This window comes from Nerophis lumbriciformis, linkage group LG17, assembly GCF_033978685.3.
Source record: "Nerophis lumbriciformis linkage group LG17, RoL_Nlum_v2.1, whole genome shotgun sequence".
Classification (NCBI taxonomy): Eukaryota; Metazoa; Chordata; class Actinopteri; order Syngnathiformes; family Syngnathidae; genus Nerophis; species Nerophis lumbriciformis.
Window position 1 is genome coordinate 11,200,001 of NC_084564.2, and position 15,330 is coordinate 11,215,330.

The 15,330-nt window shown below is 42.3% G+C and overlaps 1 protein-coding gene across 1 annotated transcript in view; it reads left to right on the plus strand.

The window, feature by feature from the left end:
* The window catches only part of pgm2l1 (phosphoglucomutase 2-like 1), a 34,162-nt gene that overhangs the window by 4,965 nt on the left and 13,867 nt on the right, over positions 1-15,330 (plus strand). Inside the window, exons 2-14 of the mRNA XM_061972462.2 lie at positions 311-478; positions 539-645; positions 708-792; positions 877-960; positions 2,083-2,279; positions 2,339-2,528; positions 2,590-2,687; positions 2,765-2,945; positions 6,264-6,357; positions 6,432-6,561; positions 6,636-6,825; positions 6,902-7,035; positions 12,226-12,347. Of these exons, the coding sequence (XP_061828446.1) occupies positions 311-478; positions 539-645; positions 708-792; positions 877-960; positions 2,083-2,279; positions 2,339-2,528; positions 2,590-2,687; positions 2,765-2,945; positions 6,264-6,357; positions 6,432-6,561; positions 6,636-6,825; positions 6,902-7,035; positions 12,226-12,328 (1,761 nt within the window). The 3' untranslated portion in view covers positions 12,329-12,347. The remainder of the gene's footprint in view (positions 1-310; positions 479-538; positions 646-707; positions 793-876; positions 961-2,082; positions 2,280-2,338; positions 2,529-2,589; positions 2,688-2,764; positions 2,946-6,263; positions 6,358-6,431; positions 6,562-6,635; positions 6,826-6,901; positions 7,036-12,225; positions 12,348-15,330) is intronic.

A 15,330-nucleotide genomic window follows, 5' to 3' on the forward strand; every position in this document is an offset into this window, starting at 1 on the left:
CTGATATTACATTTTAAAGCATTTATCGGCCGATAATATCGGCAGTCCGATATTATCGGACATCCCTAATTCTGATCTTATAACTGATACTAGTGATTTGCTTCCTTGATAAAAAAAAAAAAAACAGTTAAAAAAATATATTAACGAGCCAGTCTTTTGAACGGCTCTTTGAAAGGAACGGCTCCTCAAGATGCGGCTCCCTTCAAAGAGCCATAAATGCCATTATTAACACAAAGCATGATGTCCGGTAAAAAACAAGTCCCTCCTAAATGGCGCCCCTGCATGGTGGTTGGTGTGCGATGTATTCCAGAACGTTCACACTCGCGCTGAGCTGCTGGCTCTGTTGGAGTGGCCTCATGTGGACGAGCTGAGGTCCAGACTGAGCAGCAGGTTGACCTTTGGCACGGCCGGCCTCAGGGCACCCATGGGGGCGGGCTTTAACCGCATCAATGACCTCACCGTCATCCAGGCCACACAGGTGAGTGTTGCGTGCGTGTGTGTGTCAGTGATGCCGTGCTCATGTGTGTGTGTGTTGCAGGGCTTGTGCGCGTACCTGCTCAGGTGCGTTCCGGACACGGCCCACAGAGGTGTGGTGGTGGGCTTCGACGCCAGGGGCCGGCGTGAGAGCGGCTGCAGCAGTGAACGGTAACGCCCCGCAGATTTGACTTTTGCCGTGGAAACACTTCGCCCTCATGTTTTTTTGTCAGGCTGGCGGCGCTCACGGCCGCCGTGATGCTGAGCAGAGACGTCCGCGTGCACCTCTTCTCCAGCTACGTCCCCACGCCGTACGTGGTGAGAGACGCGAGGCCTTACTTCCTGTGGCGCCGAGCCTGACGCGGTGTGTGTGTGTGTGTGTGTGTGTGTGGCGTGTTGCAGCCTTTTGGAGTCGTGGAGTTGGGCGCGGCGGCCGGCGTCATGATCACAGCGTCCCACAACCCTAAAGAGGACAATGGCTACAAGGTGAGCCGGCTCCGACCACGCCCCTTTTCACACACCTGGCTCGTAATTATTAAAACAGTTCAAGGTAGTATCAGTCATAAAATCTGAATAATTACAATTTGTGCAAATATTACTCTATTGGTGGGAAATATTCGGAAATATTGGCTATAATTTAATTTGTGTTGTTATTGTAAACATTCCATAAAACGATGACATATTCCTCTACTAAAAAACTGAGAGCATTTTAACAATACCGAGAAAACCCCTCCACAAATAATAAATAAGAATAAAATGCATAGAAGTAGACGCTATTAGGCAAACCTGTTCTATTATTATTATTATTATTATTAATACACTTTCTACACTGCATTAATGGATACCAGAAGTATAAATACAACAAGAACAATAATTAGGAGATAATTAAAATGTCAAAAATTGTACTGCACTACCTGGGGTGTGTACGATTGAACTACTACATATCAGAACAATGAACTAGAAATTTTAATCCAATTGAATAAAAGATAAATACATTTTGTAAAATGTACAAAAATGTATATATATTAGGGGTGTAAAAAAATAAATTTTCGAATTAATCGCGATTTTTATTTGAATTTTTAATCGATTAAAAAAAAAATAAAAAAAAATCATTTTTTTTTAATCTGTCCTGTCCACCCACTCAGACAAATCATATTGTAGATGTAGATGATCATATCTGCTGTACAGATTTACTTTAGAAAAGAGAAGTGTTGTATACTTCTCTTGTCTTATTTGTATTTGATTTGATTTATTTATTAAATGTTTGGGTAGAATTTTTAACGGCTCTAAACAGGAATCGGTTCTCGGTGTTTACCTCAAAGAGCCATTCAAAAAACTCGATTCGTTCGCGAACGTCACATATCTACATTAGGCAAGGTTGTATTTTTGCCTCATTCCTGTGAGAATCCTGCTTGTGACTCAAGCATTAAGGAGGGGGACTATCCAGGAATTGCTGCAGTGTGCTCAAACAACCAGCAGGTAGCATGTGTGAGCAGATAATACTGTATCATCTCTCTCTCTTTTGGACTTATCAGGTCGGTAGTGCATTCACTAAGTGAGGGACGAGGCAAAAACAAACCCAGACCCACTGTACTGCGCCCCCCTCAGGTGTACTGGTGTAATGGCGCTCAAATCGCCTCCCCTCACGACAAAGGCATCCTGAAAAGCATGGAGGAGCATCTGGAGCCCTGGAGCGCCTCCTGCTGGGACGTCCAGCTGGTCCACACGAGCCCCCTGAGGACAGACCCCCTGAGCCACGTGGACCGCCGCTACCTGGACCAGCTCGCCGGTCTCTGCTTCCACAGGTAAGCTCCTGGCTGGTAGGGGCCTCTTCTGCTTCCTCTCGGCATCTGCTCCTCCTCAGACAGATCAACAGCAGGTGTCCTCTCAAGTTCGTCCACTCGTCCTTCCACGGCGTGGGACACGTCTTCGTCCGTCAAGCCTTCCAAGCGTTCGGGTTCCCTCCACCCATTCCGGTGCCGGAGCAGAAAGACCCAGACCCGGACTTCCCGTCTGTGCGCTGTCCCAACCCGGAGGAGGGCGAGTCTGTCCTGGTAGGACGCCGTGTTCTGGCGCTGTCGCCCTCGTACACCTTTGACGCGTCCTCTCGTCCAGGAACTCGCTCTACTTCTGGCCGAGAAGGAAAAGGCCCGCGTCGTCCTGGCGACGGATCCTGATGCGGATCGACTGGCGGTGGCGGAGACGTGCGACAGGTGGGTGTGGCCTGCCGCTGGTGTGAGGGTCAGGTGGTGGTGACGGAGCCTGGAAAGGGGGCGTGGTCTGGCCACAGGTGTCGCTGGAAGGTTTTTTCCGGGAACGAGCTGGCGGCGCTCCTGGGCTGGTGGATGCTGTTCTCGTGGAAGGAGACGCACGACGACCCCGCTGACCTGCAGCACGTCTACATGCTCGCCACCACCGTGTCCTCCAAAATCCTGCAGGCTCTGGCCCGCGTCGAAGGCTTCCACTTCGAGGTGAGTCCGCCACAACGGAGACGTGGACGACGACGGTGACAACGCTTTCCCGCCGTGAGAGGCAATAGCGTATATTTGACACATGCAGATCAATCAGGGGTGTCCAACTGGTTTTCATTGAGGGCCACACCACAATTATGGTGGCCTACAAAGGGCCGCATGTAACTTAACTTATGCCTTGTTGCATACATAGGAAACTAAATATGCAACATAGTTTGCATACATAGGAAACTGTTGGACACCCCTGATTGATTGAATTTAGCCTTCACCATTTCTTTAAAATGGTGATGGCTAAATAAAATAATGCATTGGCCAACATAAAATTAGGTGGCAGGCCACTTGAAAGAATGAACCGGGCCACAAAAAAAGATCTGGTAGGCCAAATGAAATAATGGGCCGGACTACGTCAAATAATGTGGTAGGCCACATTTATTATGTGCCGGACTACGTGAAATAATGTGCCGGACTACGTGAAATAATGTGGTAGGCCAGATGAAATTATGTGGCAGGCCACATGAAATAATGTGCCGGACTACGTGAAGTAATATGCTAGACCACATAAAATGATGATCCGGATTACAAATGGTGTGGCAGCCTGGTAAAATGACATGGTGGGTCACTTGAAATAATGTGCTGGGACACATAAAATGATGATCCAGACTACAAATGGTGTGGCAGCCTGGTAAAATTACATGGTGGGCCACATAAAATAATGTGCTGGACCACATAAAATGATGATCCGGACTACAAATGGTGTGGCAGCTTGGTAAAATTATATGGTGGGCCACATTAAATAATGCGCTGGGCCACCTGAGATAATGTGCTGGACCACATAAAATGATGATCCGGACTACAAATGGTGTGGCAGCCTGGTAAAATGACATGGTGGGCCACCTGAGATAATGTGCCGGACCACGGAAATAATGTGCTGGACCACATAAAATGATGATCCGGACTACAAAAGGTGTGGCAGCCTGGTAAAATGACATGGTGGGCCACATGAAATAATGTACTGGACCACATAAAATGATGATCCGGACTACAAAAGGTGTGGCAGCCTGGTAAAATGACATGGTGGGCCACAAAATGGTGTGGCAGGCCATATGAAATATTGTGCCGAACCCCATAAATTGATGTAGTAGGCCACATAAAATGATATGGCAGGCTACATGAAATAATGTGCCGGACCACATGAAATAATGTGCTGGGCCACATAAAATGATGATCCAGACTACAAATGGTGTGGCAGCCTGGTAAAATGACATGGTTGGCCACTGGAAATAATGTGCTGGGACACATAAAATGATGATCCAGACTACAAATGGTGTGGCAGCGTGGTAAAATGATATGGTGGGCCACATGATATAATGTGCTGGGCCACCTGAGATAATGTGCCGGACCACATGAAATAATGTGCTGGACCACATAAAATGATGATCCGGACTACAAATGGTGTGGCAGCCTGGTAAAATGACATGGTGGGCCACATGGCCACATGAAATAATGTACTGGACCACATAAAATGATGATCCGGACTACAAAAGGTGTGGCAGCCTGGTAAAATGACATGGTGGGCCATGGAAATAATGTGCTGGGCCACAAAATGGTGTGGCAGGCCACATGAAATATTGTGCCGAACCCCATAAATTGATGTAGTAGGCCACATAAAATGATATGGCAGGCTACATGAAATAATGTGCCGGACCACATGAAATAATGTGCTGGGCCACATAAAATGATGATCCAGACTACAAATGGTGTGGCAGCCTGGTAAAATGACATGGTTGGCCACTTGAAATAATGTGCTGGGCCACATAAAATGATGATCTGGACTACAAATGGTGTGGCAGCGTGGTAAAATGATATGGTGGGCCACATGATATAATGTGCTGGGCCACCTGAGATAATGTGCCGGACCACGTGAAATAATGTGCTGGACCACATAAAATGATGATCCGGACTACAAATGGTGTGGCAGCCTGGTAAAATGACGTGGTGGGCCAGGTAAAATAATCTGCTGGACCACATAAAATGATGATCCGGACTACAAAAGGTGTGGCAGCCTGGTAAAATGACATGGTGGGCCACCTGAGATAATGTGCCGGACCACGTAAAATGATGATCCGGACTACAAAAGGTGTGGCAGCCTGGTAAAATGACATGGTGGGCCACCTGAGATAATGTGCCGGACCACGTAAAATGATGATCCGGACTACAAATGGTGTGGCAGCCTGGTAAAATGACATGGTGGGCCACTTGAAATAATGTGCTGGGCCACAAAATGGTGTGGCAGGCCACATCAAATATTGTGCCGGACCCCATAAATTGATGTAGTAGGCCACATAAAATGATATGGCAGGCTACATGAAATAATGTGCCGGACCACATGAAATGGTGGACCACTTAAAATAAAGTGCTGGAGTACATAAAATAATATGACAGGCCAAATGAAATAATGTACCGTACCACATGAAATAATGTTGCTGGGCCACGTAAAATGACATAGAGGGTCACATGAAATAATGTACTGGACCACATAAAATGATACGACAGGCCACATGAAATAATGTGCCGGACCACGTAAAATTATTTGGCAGGCCACTATAATGATGTGGTGAACCACGTGAAATAAAGTGCTGGAGTACATAAAATGATGTTGCAGGCCACTTGTGCTAGACCACATAAAATGATGTTGCGGGTCACTTTAAATGATAGGGCAGGCAACATGAAATAATGTACCGGAACACTTTCAATGACTTGGTGGGCCAAATTAAATAATGAGCGGAACCACATAAAATGATATGGCAGACCACGTAAAATGATCTGGTGTGCTACATGAAATATTGTTGAGTTTGACTCGGGTGAGATAAATAAATATTCACTACAGGGGGGGCTTCTTAACTAATGGGACAAGGGGGCAGAGTAAGGTGTGGGCATGACAAGCAATAGTGTAGAGTTCAAACCCCGGCCGAGTCATACCAAAGACTATAAAAATGGGAGCCATTACATCCCTGCTTGGCACTCAGCATCAAGGGTTGGAATTGGGGGTTAAATCACCAAAAATGATTCCCGGGCGCGGCCACTGCTGCTGCTCACTGCTCCCCTCACCTCCCAGGGGGTGATCAAGGGTAAGGGTCAAATGCAGAGAATAATTTCGCCACACCTAGTGTGTGTGTGACAATCATAGATACTTTAACTTTTTAACTTTATCATTATTGTTAGTAAAATCTTGACACATACAGATGAAAAAAAACAAGCATTAATTTTAGGGGCGGTGTGACAAAAATAATAAATAATTGCGCCCCACTATCTTAACAGGAAACTCTCCCGGGCTTCAAATGGATCGGAAACCGGATCCACGAACTCACCGGAAGCGGAAAGACCGTTTTGTTTGCCTTCGAGGAGTCCATCGGTACGTAACAAATAAAAAAAATCCCACTTCCCGCCATGTTGCTCTTGACTCGTGTGTGCTTCCTGTGCACGCAGGCTTCCTGTGCGGCGCGCTGCTTCCTGACAAGGACGGCGTGAGCACGGCGGCCGTGGTGGCCGAGATGGCCGCTTACCTCCACCACAGGAAGCTGAGCCTCCAGCAGCAGCTGCACAACATCTACCTGACGTGAGCTACTTCCGGCTTTCAGCGACCTCGCAGTGCGGAACATTTCCAAACCGGCGGGCACTTCCTTTCCGCAGGTACGGCCATCACGTCTCCACGAGCTCCTACGTCATCTGCAACGACGCCGCCACCGTCCACAAGATCTTCGCCCGGATCAGAGACTTCGACGGCCGAGGCTCGTACCCCGACACCTGCGGCGGCGTGCGCATCGTGCACGTGAGAGACGTCACCACGGGATACGACAGCAGTCAGCCTGATTGCCGCTCGGTAAGACGTGTCGCCTTGTCTCCTTTTGATCTTGACCCCCCCACAACCCCTAACTCTGTGGCCGTTTTCTGCGCAGGTTCTCCCCGTGAGCAGGAGCGGTCACATGATCACCTTCACGCTGCACAACGGCGTGGTGGCCACGCTGAGAACGAGCGGCACGGAACCCAAAATCAAATACTACAGCGAGCTGCGCGCCACGCCCGGAACCAGGTCAGCTGAAACATTTGTTACGTTAGAACAGGGCTTCAAGACCTTTTTGAACTTAGGGCTCAACTACACAAATATTAACACGGAATTAGTCGTCTTACTCTTGATTTTAATCGTACTCAATAATTATATCTAACCTACTTACAATTTACAACCTTGTCAAATGATATGAAACAATAAATTAATCACAAAATTATCATAAAGGCTTTGGTCAGCCAGATTATGAAAATAAATACCGAAAAAAATCATGATAAATAATATGAATAAATAATAATGAATATTAGAGATGTCCGATAATATCGGACTGCCGATATCATCGGTCGATAAATGCTTTAAAATGTAATATCGGAAATTATTGGTATCAAAAAGTAAAATTTATAACTTTTTAAAACGCCGCTGTGTACACGGACGTAGGGAGAAGTACAGAGTGCCAGTAAACCTTAAAGGCACTGCCTTTGCGTGCCGGTCCAATCACATAATATCTACAACTTTTTACACACACAAGAGAATGCCAGGCATACTTGGTCAACAGCCATACAGGTCACACTGAGGGTGGCCGTATAAACAACTTCAACACTGTTACAAATATGCGCCACACTGTGTACCCACACCAAACAAGAATGACAAACACATTTCGGGAGAACATCCGCACCGTAACACGACAGAACAAATACCCAGAACCCCTTGCAGCACTAACTCTTCCGGGACGCTACAATATGCACCCCAAAACCCCGCCCACCTCAACCTCCTAATGCTCTCTCAGGGAGAGCATGTCCCAAATTTATTAAATTCCAAGCTGCTCTTTTAAGGCATGTTAAAAAAATAATAATGCACTTTGTGACTTCAATAATAAATATGGCAGTGCCATGTTGGCATTTTTTTCCATAACTTGAGTTGATTTATTTTGGAAAACCTTGTTACATTGTTTAATGCATCCAGCGGGGCATCACAACAAAATTAGGCATAATAATGTGATTATTCCACGACTGTATATATCGGTATCGATTGATATCGGTATCGGTAATTAAGAGTTGGACAATATCGGCAATAAAGCCATTATCGGACATCTCTAATATTAACACAGAATTAGTCATCTTACTCTTGATTTTAATCGTACTCAATAATTATGTCTAACCTACTTATAATTTACAACCTTGTCAAATGATATGAAACAATAAGTTAATCACAAAATTATCATAAAGGCTTTGGTCAGCCAGATTATGAAAATAAATACTGAAAAAAAATCACGATAAATAATATGAATAAATAATAATGAATATTAGAGATGTCCGATAATATCGGACTGCCGATATTATCAGCCGATAAATGCTTTAAAATGTAATATCGGAGATGATCGGTATCGGTTCCAAAAAGTAAAATGTATGACTTTTTAAAACGCCGCTGTGTACACGGACGTAGGGAGAAGTACAGAGCGCCAATAAACCTTAAAGGCACTGCCTTTGCGTGCCGGCCCAATCACATAATATCTACAACTTTTCACACACACAAGAGAATGCAATCCATACTTGGTCAACAGCCATACAGGTCACACTGAGGGTGGCCGTATAAACAACTTCAACACTGTTACAAATATGCGCCACACTGTGAACCCACACCAAACAAGAATGACAAACACATTTCGGGAGAACATCCGCACCGTAACACAACAGAACAAATACCCAGAACCCCTTGCAGCACTAACTCTTCCAGGACGCTGCAATATGCACCCCAAAACCCCGCCCACCTCAACCTCCTAATGCTCTCTCAGGGAGAGCATGTCCCAAATTCCAAGCTGCTGTTTTGAGGCATGTTAAAAAAATAATAATGCACTTTGTGACTTCAATAATAAATATGGCAGTGCCATGTTGGCATTTTTTTGCATAACTTGAGTTGATTTATTTTGGAAAACCTTGTTACATTGTTTAATGCATCCAACGGGGCATCACAACAAAATTAGGCATAATAATGTGTTAATTCCACGACTGTGTATATCGGTATCGGTAATTAAGAGTTGGACAATATCGGCAAAAAAGCCATTATCGGACATCTCTAATATTAACACAGAATTAGTCATCTTACTCTTGATTTTAATCATACTCAATAATTATATCTAACTTACTTACAATTTACAACCTTGTCAAATGATATGAAACAATAAGTTAATCACAAAATGATTATAAAGGCTTTATCAAGTGGCCACCTCATCACAGGGCCAACACTCACACTCACATGAGCACTGCCTTTTAGCGAAAACCTAACTTTTTCCAGTTTTAGACTGTAGAGAACAAAAGCTGTGTATTTTTGAAATATTTCACTGTGTGCAGGCTATCATAGAATATAAGAATTTACTGAAATAAAAACTTTTTTCAAATGTTGTAATATATGGAGACGCAGCGGTTTATATTGTCATTTTAATATGAACTGATGGTGTCTTCTAACACTGAGGGCCAGTTCTAGAATGTCCTAAAGCAGCACTCCCTTTTATTTAAATAATAATAATAATGTAACGCACTTTACATTTGTTAAAATCTCAAAGTGCTACAAAATATAAAAAATTAAAATAGAAAGTTAGAATATATAATAAAAAATTAAAATAGAAAGTTAGAATATATAATAAAAAATTACAATAGAAATGAAATCGTGACACACACTAGATAAAACAGAAACATAGATAAAAATAGAAATGTAAGCACTGGATAAAACAGATAAGCGAGCAGTGAAATGAGATAAAAGCAGTGCTAAAAAATTAAAATAGAAAGTTAGAATATATAATAAAAAATTAAAATAGAAAGTTAGAATATATAATAAAAAATTACAATAGAAATGAAATCGTGACACACACTAGATAAAACAGAAACATCGATAAAAATAGAAATGTAAGCACTGGATAAAACAGATAAGCAAGTAGTGAAATGAGATAAAAGCAGTGCTAAAAAATTAAAATAGAAAGTTAGAATATATAATAAAAAATTAAAATAGAAAGTTAGAATATATAATAAAAAATTACAATAGAAATGAAATCGTGACACACACTAGATAAAACAGAAACATAGATAGAAATAGAAATGTAAGCACTGGATAAAATAGATAAGCAAGCAGTGAAATGAGATAAAAGCTGTGCTAAAAAGGTGGGTTTTTAGTCCCTTCTTAAAACGGTCGACCGACTGTGGTGCTCTAAGATGGTCGGGGAGAGCGTTCCAAAGTTCGGGAGCGGTCGAGCAGAAAGCCCGGCGGCCCTTAGATTGTAACTTTGTCCTGATGGGTTTGAGGAGGTTAGTGTTTGAGGAGCGGAGGTTGAGGGGAAACTAGGTCCTTGAGGTTGGTGAGTTAGCAGGTTCATCTTAAATTGGGTCCGGGATGCAATAGGGAGCCAGTGGAGTGATTTGAGGATAGGTGTGATATGATCACGCTTGCGCACTCTCGTCAGGATCCTCGCTGCGCTGTTTTCAATGTACTGGAGATTTTTGATGCTCTTTTTGGGGACCCTGACGAGAAGTGCGCTGCAGTAATCAAGCCTGGAGGAGATGAAGGCGAGGACGACTATTTCAAGTCAGCGTCACTCGGATTAGGGATGTCCCGATCCGATATTTGGATCATATCGGCCGCCGATATTTGCCAAAAAATGCGTATCGGCAAGGCATGGGAAAATACCGATCCAGATCCAGTTTAAAAAAAACTCCGGTCCGTGTTTTTCAACGCACCGATTTAAATAATACATTCCACTTTTCTGCTGCTCCCTAACTTCCGTTCCGCATTTTCCAGCACACCTTCAACACATCCACAGGTCTGAGGTCTGTGGATTCTCACGCAGTTGCTTTTAGCTGCTGGCATTACACGACCGGCTCTTCTCACTCTTTTCTGTGTCTCCCTCTCACAGACAGCAAGCGCACCTTCTTACACATGTCACATCCTGTCACGTCACACGTCACATACGTCCTCCCCGAGCAGAGAGGTAGCAGCATGGCTAACGTTAGCTGTGATGCTAGCGCAGCCGTGTGACGTTCCCTCTAAGGTGCGCGTCTGTGCAATTGCGCACTGCCAAAGCGTCCTCTGCGCATAGCAATTATATGCCACGCACAAAATCAAATAAAAAAATAAGCGCATAACAATTTTCGACACACGGACACGACAGAGAAAACAGTTTTCATCATACACTGCAAGTTATCTCTGTTCGGTGCCACACGTCCACACCATCAAAATGCCGAGGCAAAAATTTCCACATCAACACCGTATGAAAAAATTAGTGATTTTTTTTAGTTGTGATTTTCTTCTCTGCATGAAAGTTTAAAAGTAGCATATATTAATGCAGTATGAAGAAGAATGTTTTAATGTAGACATGCAAGCCTTGAAAGAAAATTTTGAATATCAAGACTACATTTCCTGCAAATGGGTGCATTTCTACCCTATATTTTAACTTTAGATTTATTCTCATATCAAACTCTTTTGGCTGTCTTTTCGACACTTACATCCGGCGCCCCCCTCCACACCCTGGATTATAAATAATGTAAATAATTCAATGTGATTATCTTGTGTGATGACTGTATTATGATGATAGTATATATCTGATAGTATATATCTGTATCATGAATCAATTTAAGTGGACCCCGACTTAAACAAGTTGAAAAACTTATTGGGGTGTTACCATTTAGTGGTCAATTGTACGGAATATGTACTTCACTGTGCAACCTACTAATAAAAGTCTCAATCAATCAATCAAAACACATAGAATCATCATACTGCTGTGATTATATGCATCAAGTGTTCATTCAAGGCTAAGGCAAAATATCGAGATATATATCGTGTATCGCAATATGGCCTTAAAATATCGCAATATTAAAAAAAGGCCATATCGCCCAGCCCTAGTTTCAATGATGCCATTTCTGTTTGTCATGTATAATTTTGTCTATTTTGTGTTTATCCTTGAATAAACAGGTTAGTTTCTTGTTACCAACCATTGTGTATTATTCAAACTCCCCTAATTCTGTTGGCTAGTTGTTATCAAGAGTACTAAAACCCTTTTCAACATGATTCTGACAACTAAGTAGGCTAAATAACTTTAAACTTTAATACATGCTCGGATAGGCCAGTATCGGTATCGGATCGGAAGTGCAAAAACCTGGATCGGGACATCCCTAACTCGGATCGGATCGTTCGTTCACAAACGACATCACGTCCTGTTCTCTGTGTTGGCAGTGAGGTGTGCTGTCTGGAGGCGGAGCTTAAGCAGGTGACCGACGCGCTGGTGGAGGAGTTTCTCCAGCCGGAGAGAAACAAGCTGATTCGCCGCATTGTGTGAAGTCCTCGTTCTTCTACGGGTAACAAGTTGACTTTTTTTTTTTATGTTTGGCGCCGCCGATGTTTACACGAACGCAACATTTCCAAGAATAAAATCAATCGAGCAGAGTTCAACTCGTTTGTGTGTGAACAAATGGAATCCAAAAGAAAAGGTGTCTGTCAGGTTCAAACACTGATGACATCTATTAAACAAGACAAGAAGCAAAGAATCAACAGAGACAGAATTATATTTGGACTCAATATATTGAGGAGAGTTGCCCGGACATTGTATCCTTCTACAATTATGGCGTCACATTAGTGCCAAAAATCCGAGCGCATAAAAACTGTTATCGCGCGCTGATTCTCCACTTCGTGCGCGCGCGCGTGGTGCCTTTTTGCGCGCGCGCGGTGCCTTTCTGTGCGCACGCGGTGCCTTTTTGCGCGCTCTCTGTGTACTCCTTTTTTTTTTTTTTTTTTTTGTGTCCTGTCCAGCTTCTCAGGTAAATCATATAGTTGATGTAGATGCCCATGTCGGCTGTTCAGATTTACTTTACAAAAGAGAAGTGTAGGATACTTTTCTTGTTGCCTTATTTGTATTTGACTTTATTAAATGTATTTATATTATCATTTAGTGCAGCCGGGCCGGAGCAGGAGGGGATAGAAAGAGAAAAAAAAGAAGACAGGGGGAAATTGTGGAGACAAGAGGGGGATTAGACAGAGAGACAAAAACAACAACAGCAAACAACAACAACAACAACAACAACAATAGAGCAACATCAGCAAATACGACATGTATAAACATGATGGTAAAAGTAATAGCAAATAAGCAGTTAGCGAAAAATAAAAAATAATCCAGAAATGACAATGAGCATTATTACACTACAAATGGATCAATACAAATACCAATAGAAATAGCGCTATTGATAATGAACAATACCAATAATTTACCTTTATTATCAACAATACAGTTGTTTAAATGCAACAATACATATACGTAATGATAACTTGAGATACGAAAGAATGCAGAAAAATGGAGGGGGAGAAAGAGAAGCAACCTACATTAACCTTGTAGATTGTTATAGTCACAATAGGTTAAGCTTTGTCAGTGTGCCATGTGTTACACCCAGTTTACCCTAGGGCAACAACGTTAATATATGTTTGGTGAAACGTGATTATGTGCATGAGTGTAAGTATGCATATGTACTTGTATATGTACAGAATGTGTATATGTGTTTGTACAATGAATGTATATGTACAGAATGTGTATATGTGTTTGTACAATGAATGTATATGTACAGAATGTGTATATGTGTTTGTACAATGAATGTATATGTACTGTGTGTACTCCTGGCATCTCTCCTCGCGCTGTCATGTTTCTTTTTGGCACTTTGGGGGCGGGTATGCTTAGACGGCCCCTTCTTTCTGATTGGTCAGGCGAAAAATGCTCAGAGCCAATCAGAAGTATAGCAGGGCGGGTCATCGTCAATATGTATCAAGATTTACGGAGGAAGAAGTGGATAAAAAAATGTCGCGCGCTGACGAAGGTTATTTCATACCACATAAACACAATACAGGGTAATACAAAATGTGACCCAAATAAATAATAAGACAACAAACACCATAATCACATCTTTCAGCCAGAACTGGTCCACCAGCAATAACATCCAACCATAACATTATTTAATATTTTCACTTCTTCTTCAACATTTGTTTTCTAATTTATGGAATTTCTTTTGATTCAGCCATAAAATTAATGAAATAATCTTTGAATTTTGTTTTTAAAATGTTAAAAATAGCCTTTTAATAATGTATTCTGAAACAGTTTAAAATAATCAGAGAACTGACTAACACTGACCCTACACAACTATGTTGCACAATTAAGTCTTTTTTTTTTTTAAAAGCGAAAGAGGTAATTTCAACAGGTACAGCATCCTATGTCTTATCTACATGTAATAAGATTTGTAACAAGGCAAACCGTTTAATTGGTCGAAAATCGAGCAAGTTATGGTAATTTAATTAGTACATGTACCATTAACATCAATGTAATGATTGAGGCTAGATGTCCGAGGTAAGATGGCTACAACGTTGCTACGCTGGAGAATGATTGGTCATATGAAAAATGCTCACAGCCAATCAGAAAGGAGGGGCCGTCTAAGCATACCCGCCCCCAAAGTGCCAAAAAGAAACATGACAGCGCGAGGAGAGATGCCAGGAGTACACAGAGAGCGCGCAGAAAGGCGTCGCGCGCGCGCAAAAAGCACCGCGCGCGCACAGAAAGGCACCACGCGCGCGCAAAAGGGTGTCGCGCGCACGCACGAAGTGGAGTATCAGCGCGCGATAACAGTTTTTATGCGCTCTGATTTTTGGCACTAATGCATACCTGCCAACTTTTGAAATCAGAAAGGTCCAGGTCCAGGACAAAGTCCTGGTGGGGGGTTCAGGCTTCGCCCCCCGACGCAAAATGATTGATTGCATTCAGACAGGTTAAAATGTTGCTAAAACCATCACTTTTCTATCAGTCACAGTGACTTTTCAAAACAAAAATATTACAGCAAAAATCATATGGGTTGATTGACATGTTTATTCTGTAAGCTAACTTCAATAGTTTTGAAATTATTTTGACAGTTAATGCCAGTTATCCTGTCAACCTTTCACAAGACTTCAATTTGTTAATTGAAAGTATAAACAGTATAAACACTTTTTACAGTAAACAAATGGTAAAACAGTACTAAACAATTCCATTAAAAAAAAAATTGGTGTCATTATTAACTTTCTGTCCAAGCTTGTATAATCTACTGCCTTGTTCAATTGTAAAACATATTCTGTGCCTAAAATTCACATTTCTATCACAATTATCATACTGTAAACATGGTAAGCTAACTTCATTAAAATTAATAGTCCTGTCAATAGCATGGAATTACAATTCACATGTAGTTTTTTTGTAAGCCTTTCAAAAGAATTCAAAATATGAAAAATTAATGAAAATTAATTTAAACCACCAGACACTTGAAAAGTGGCACATCA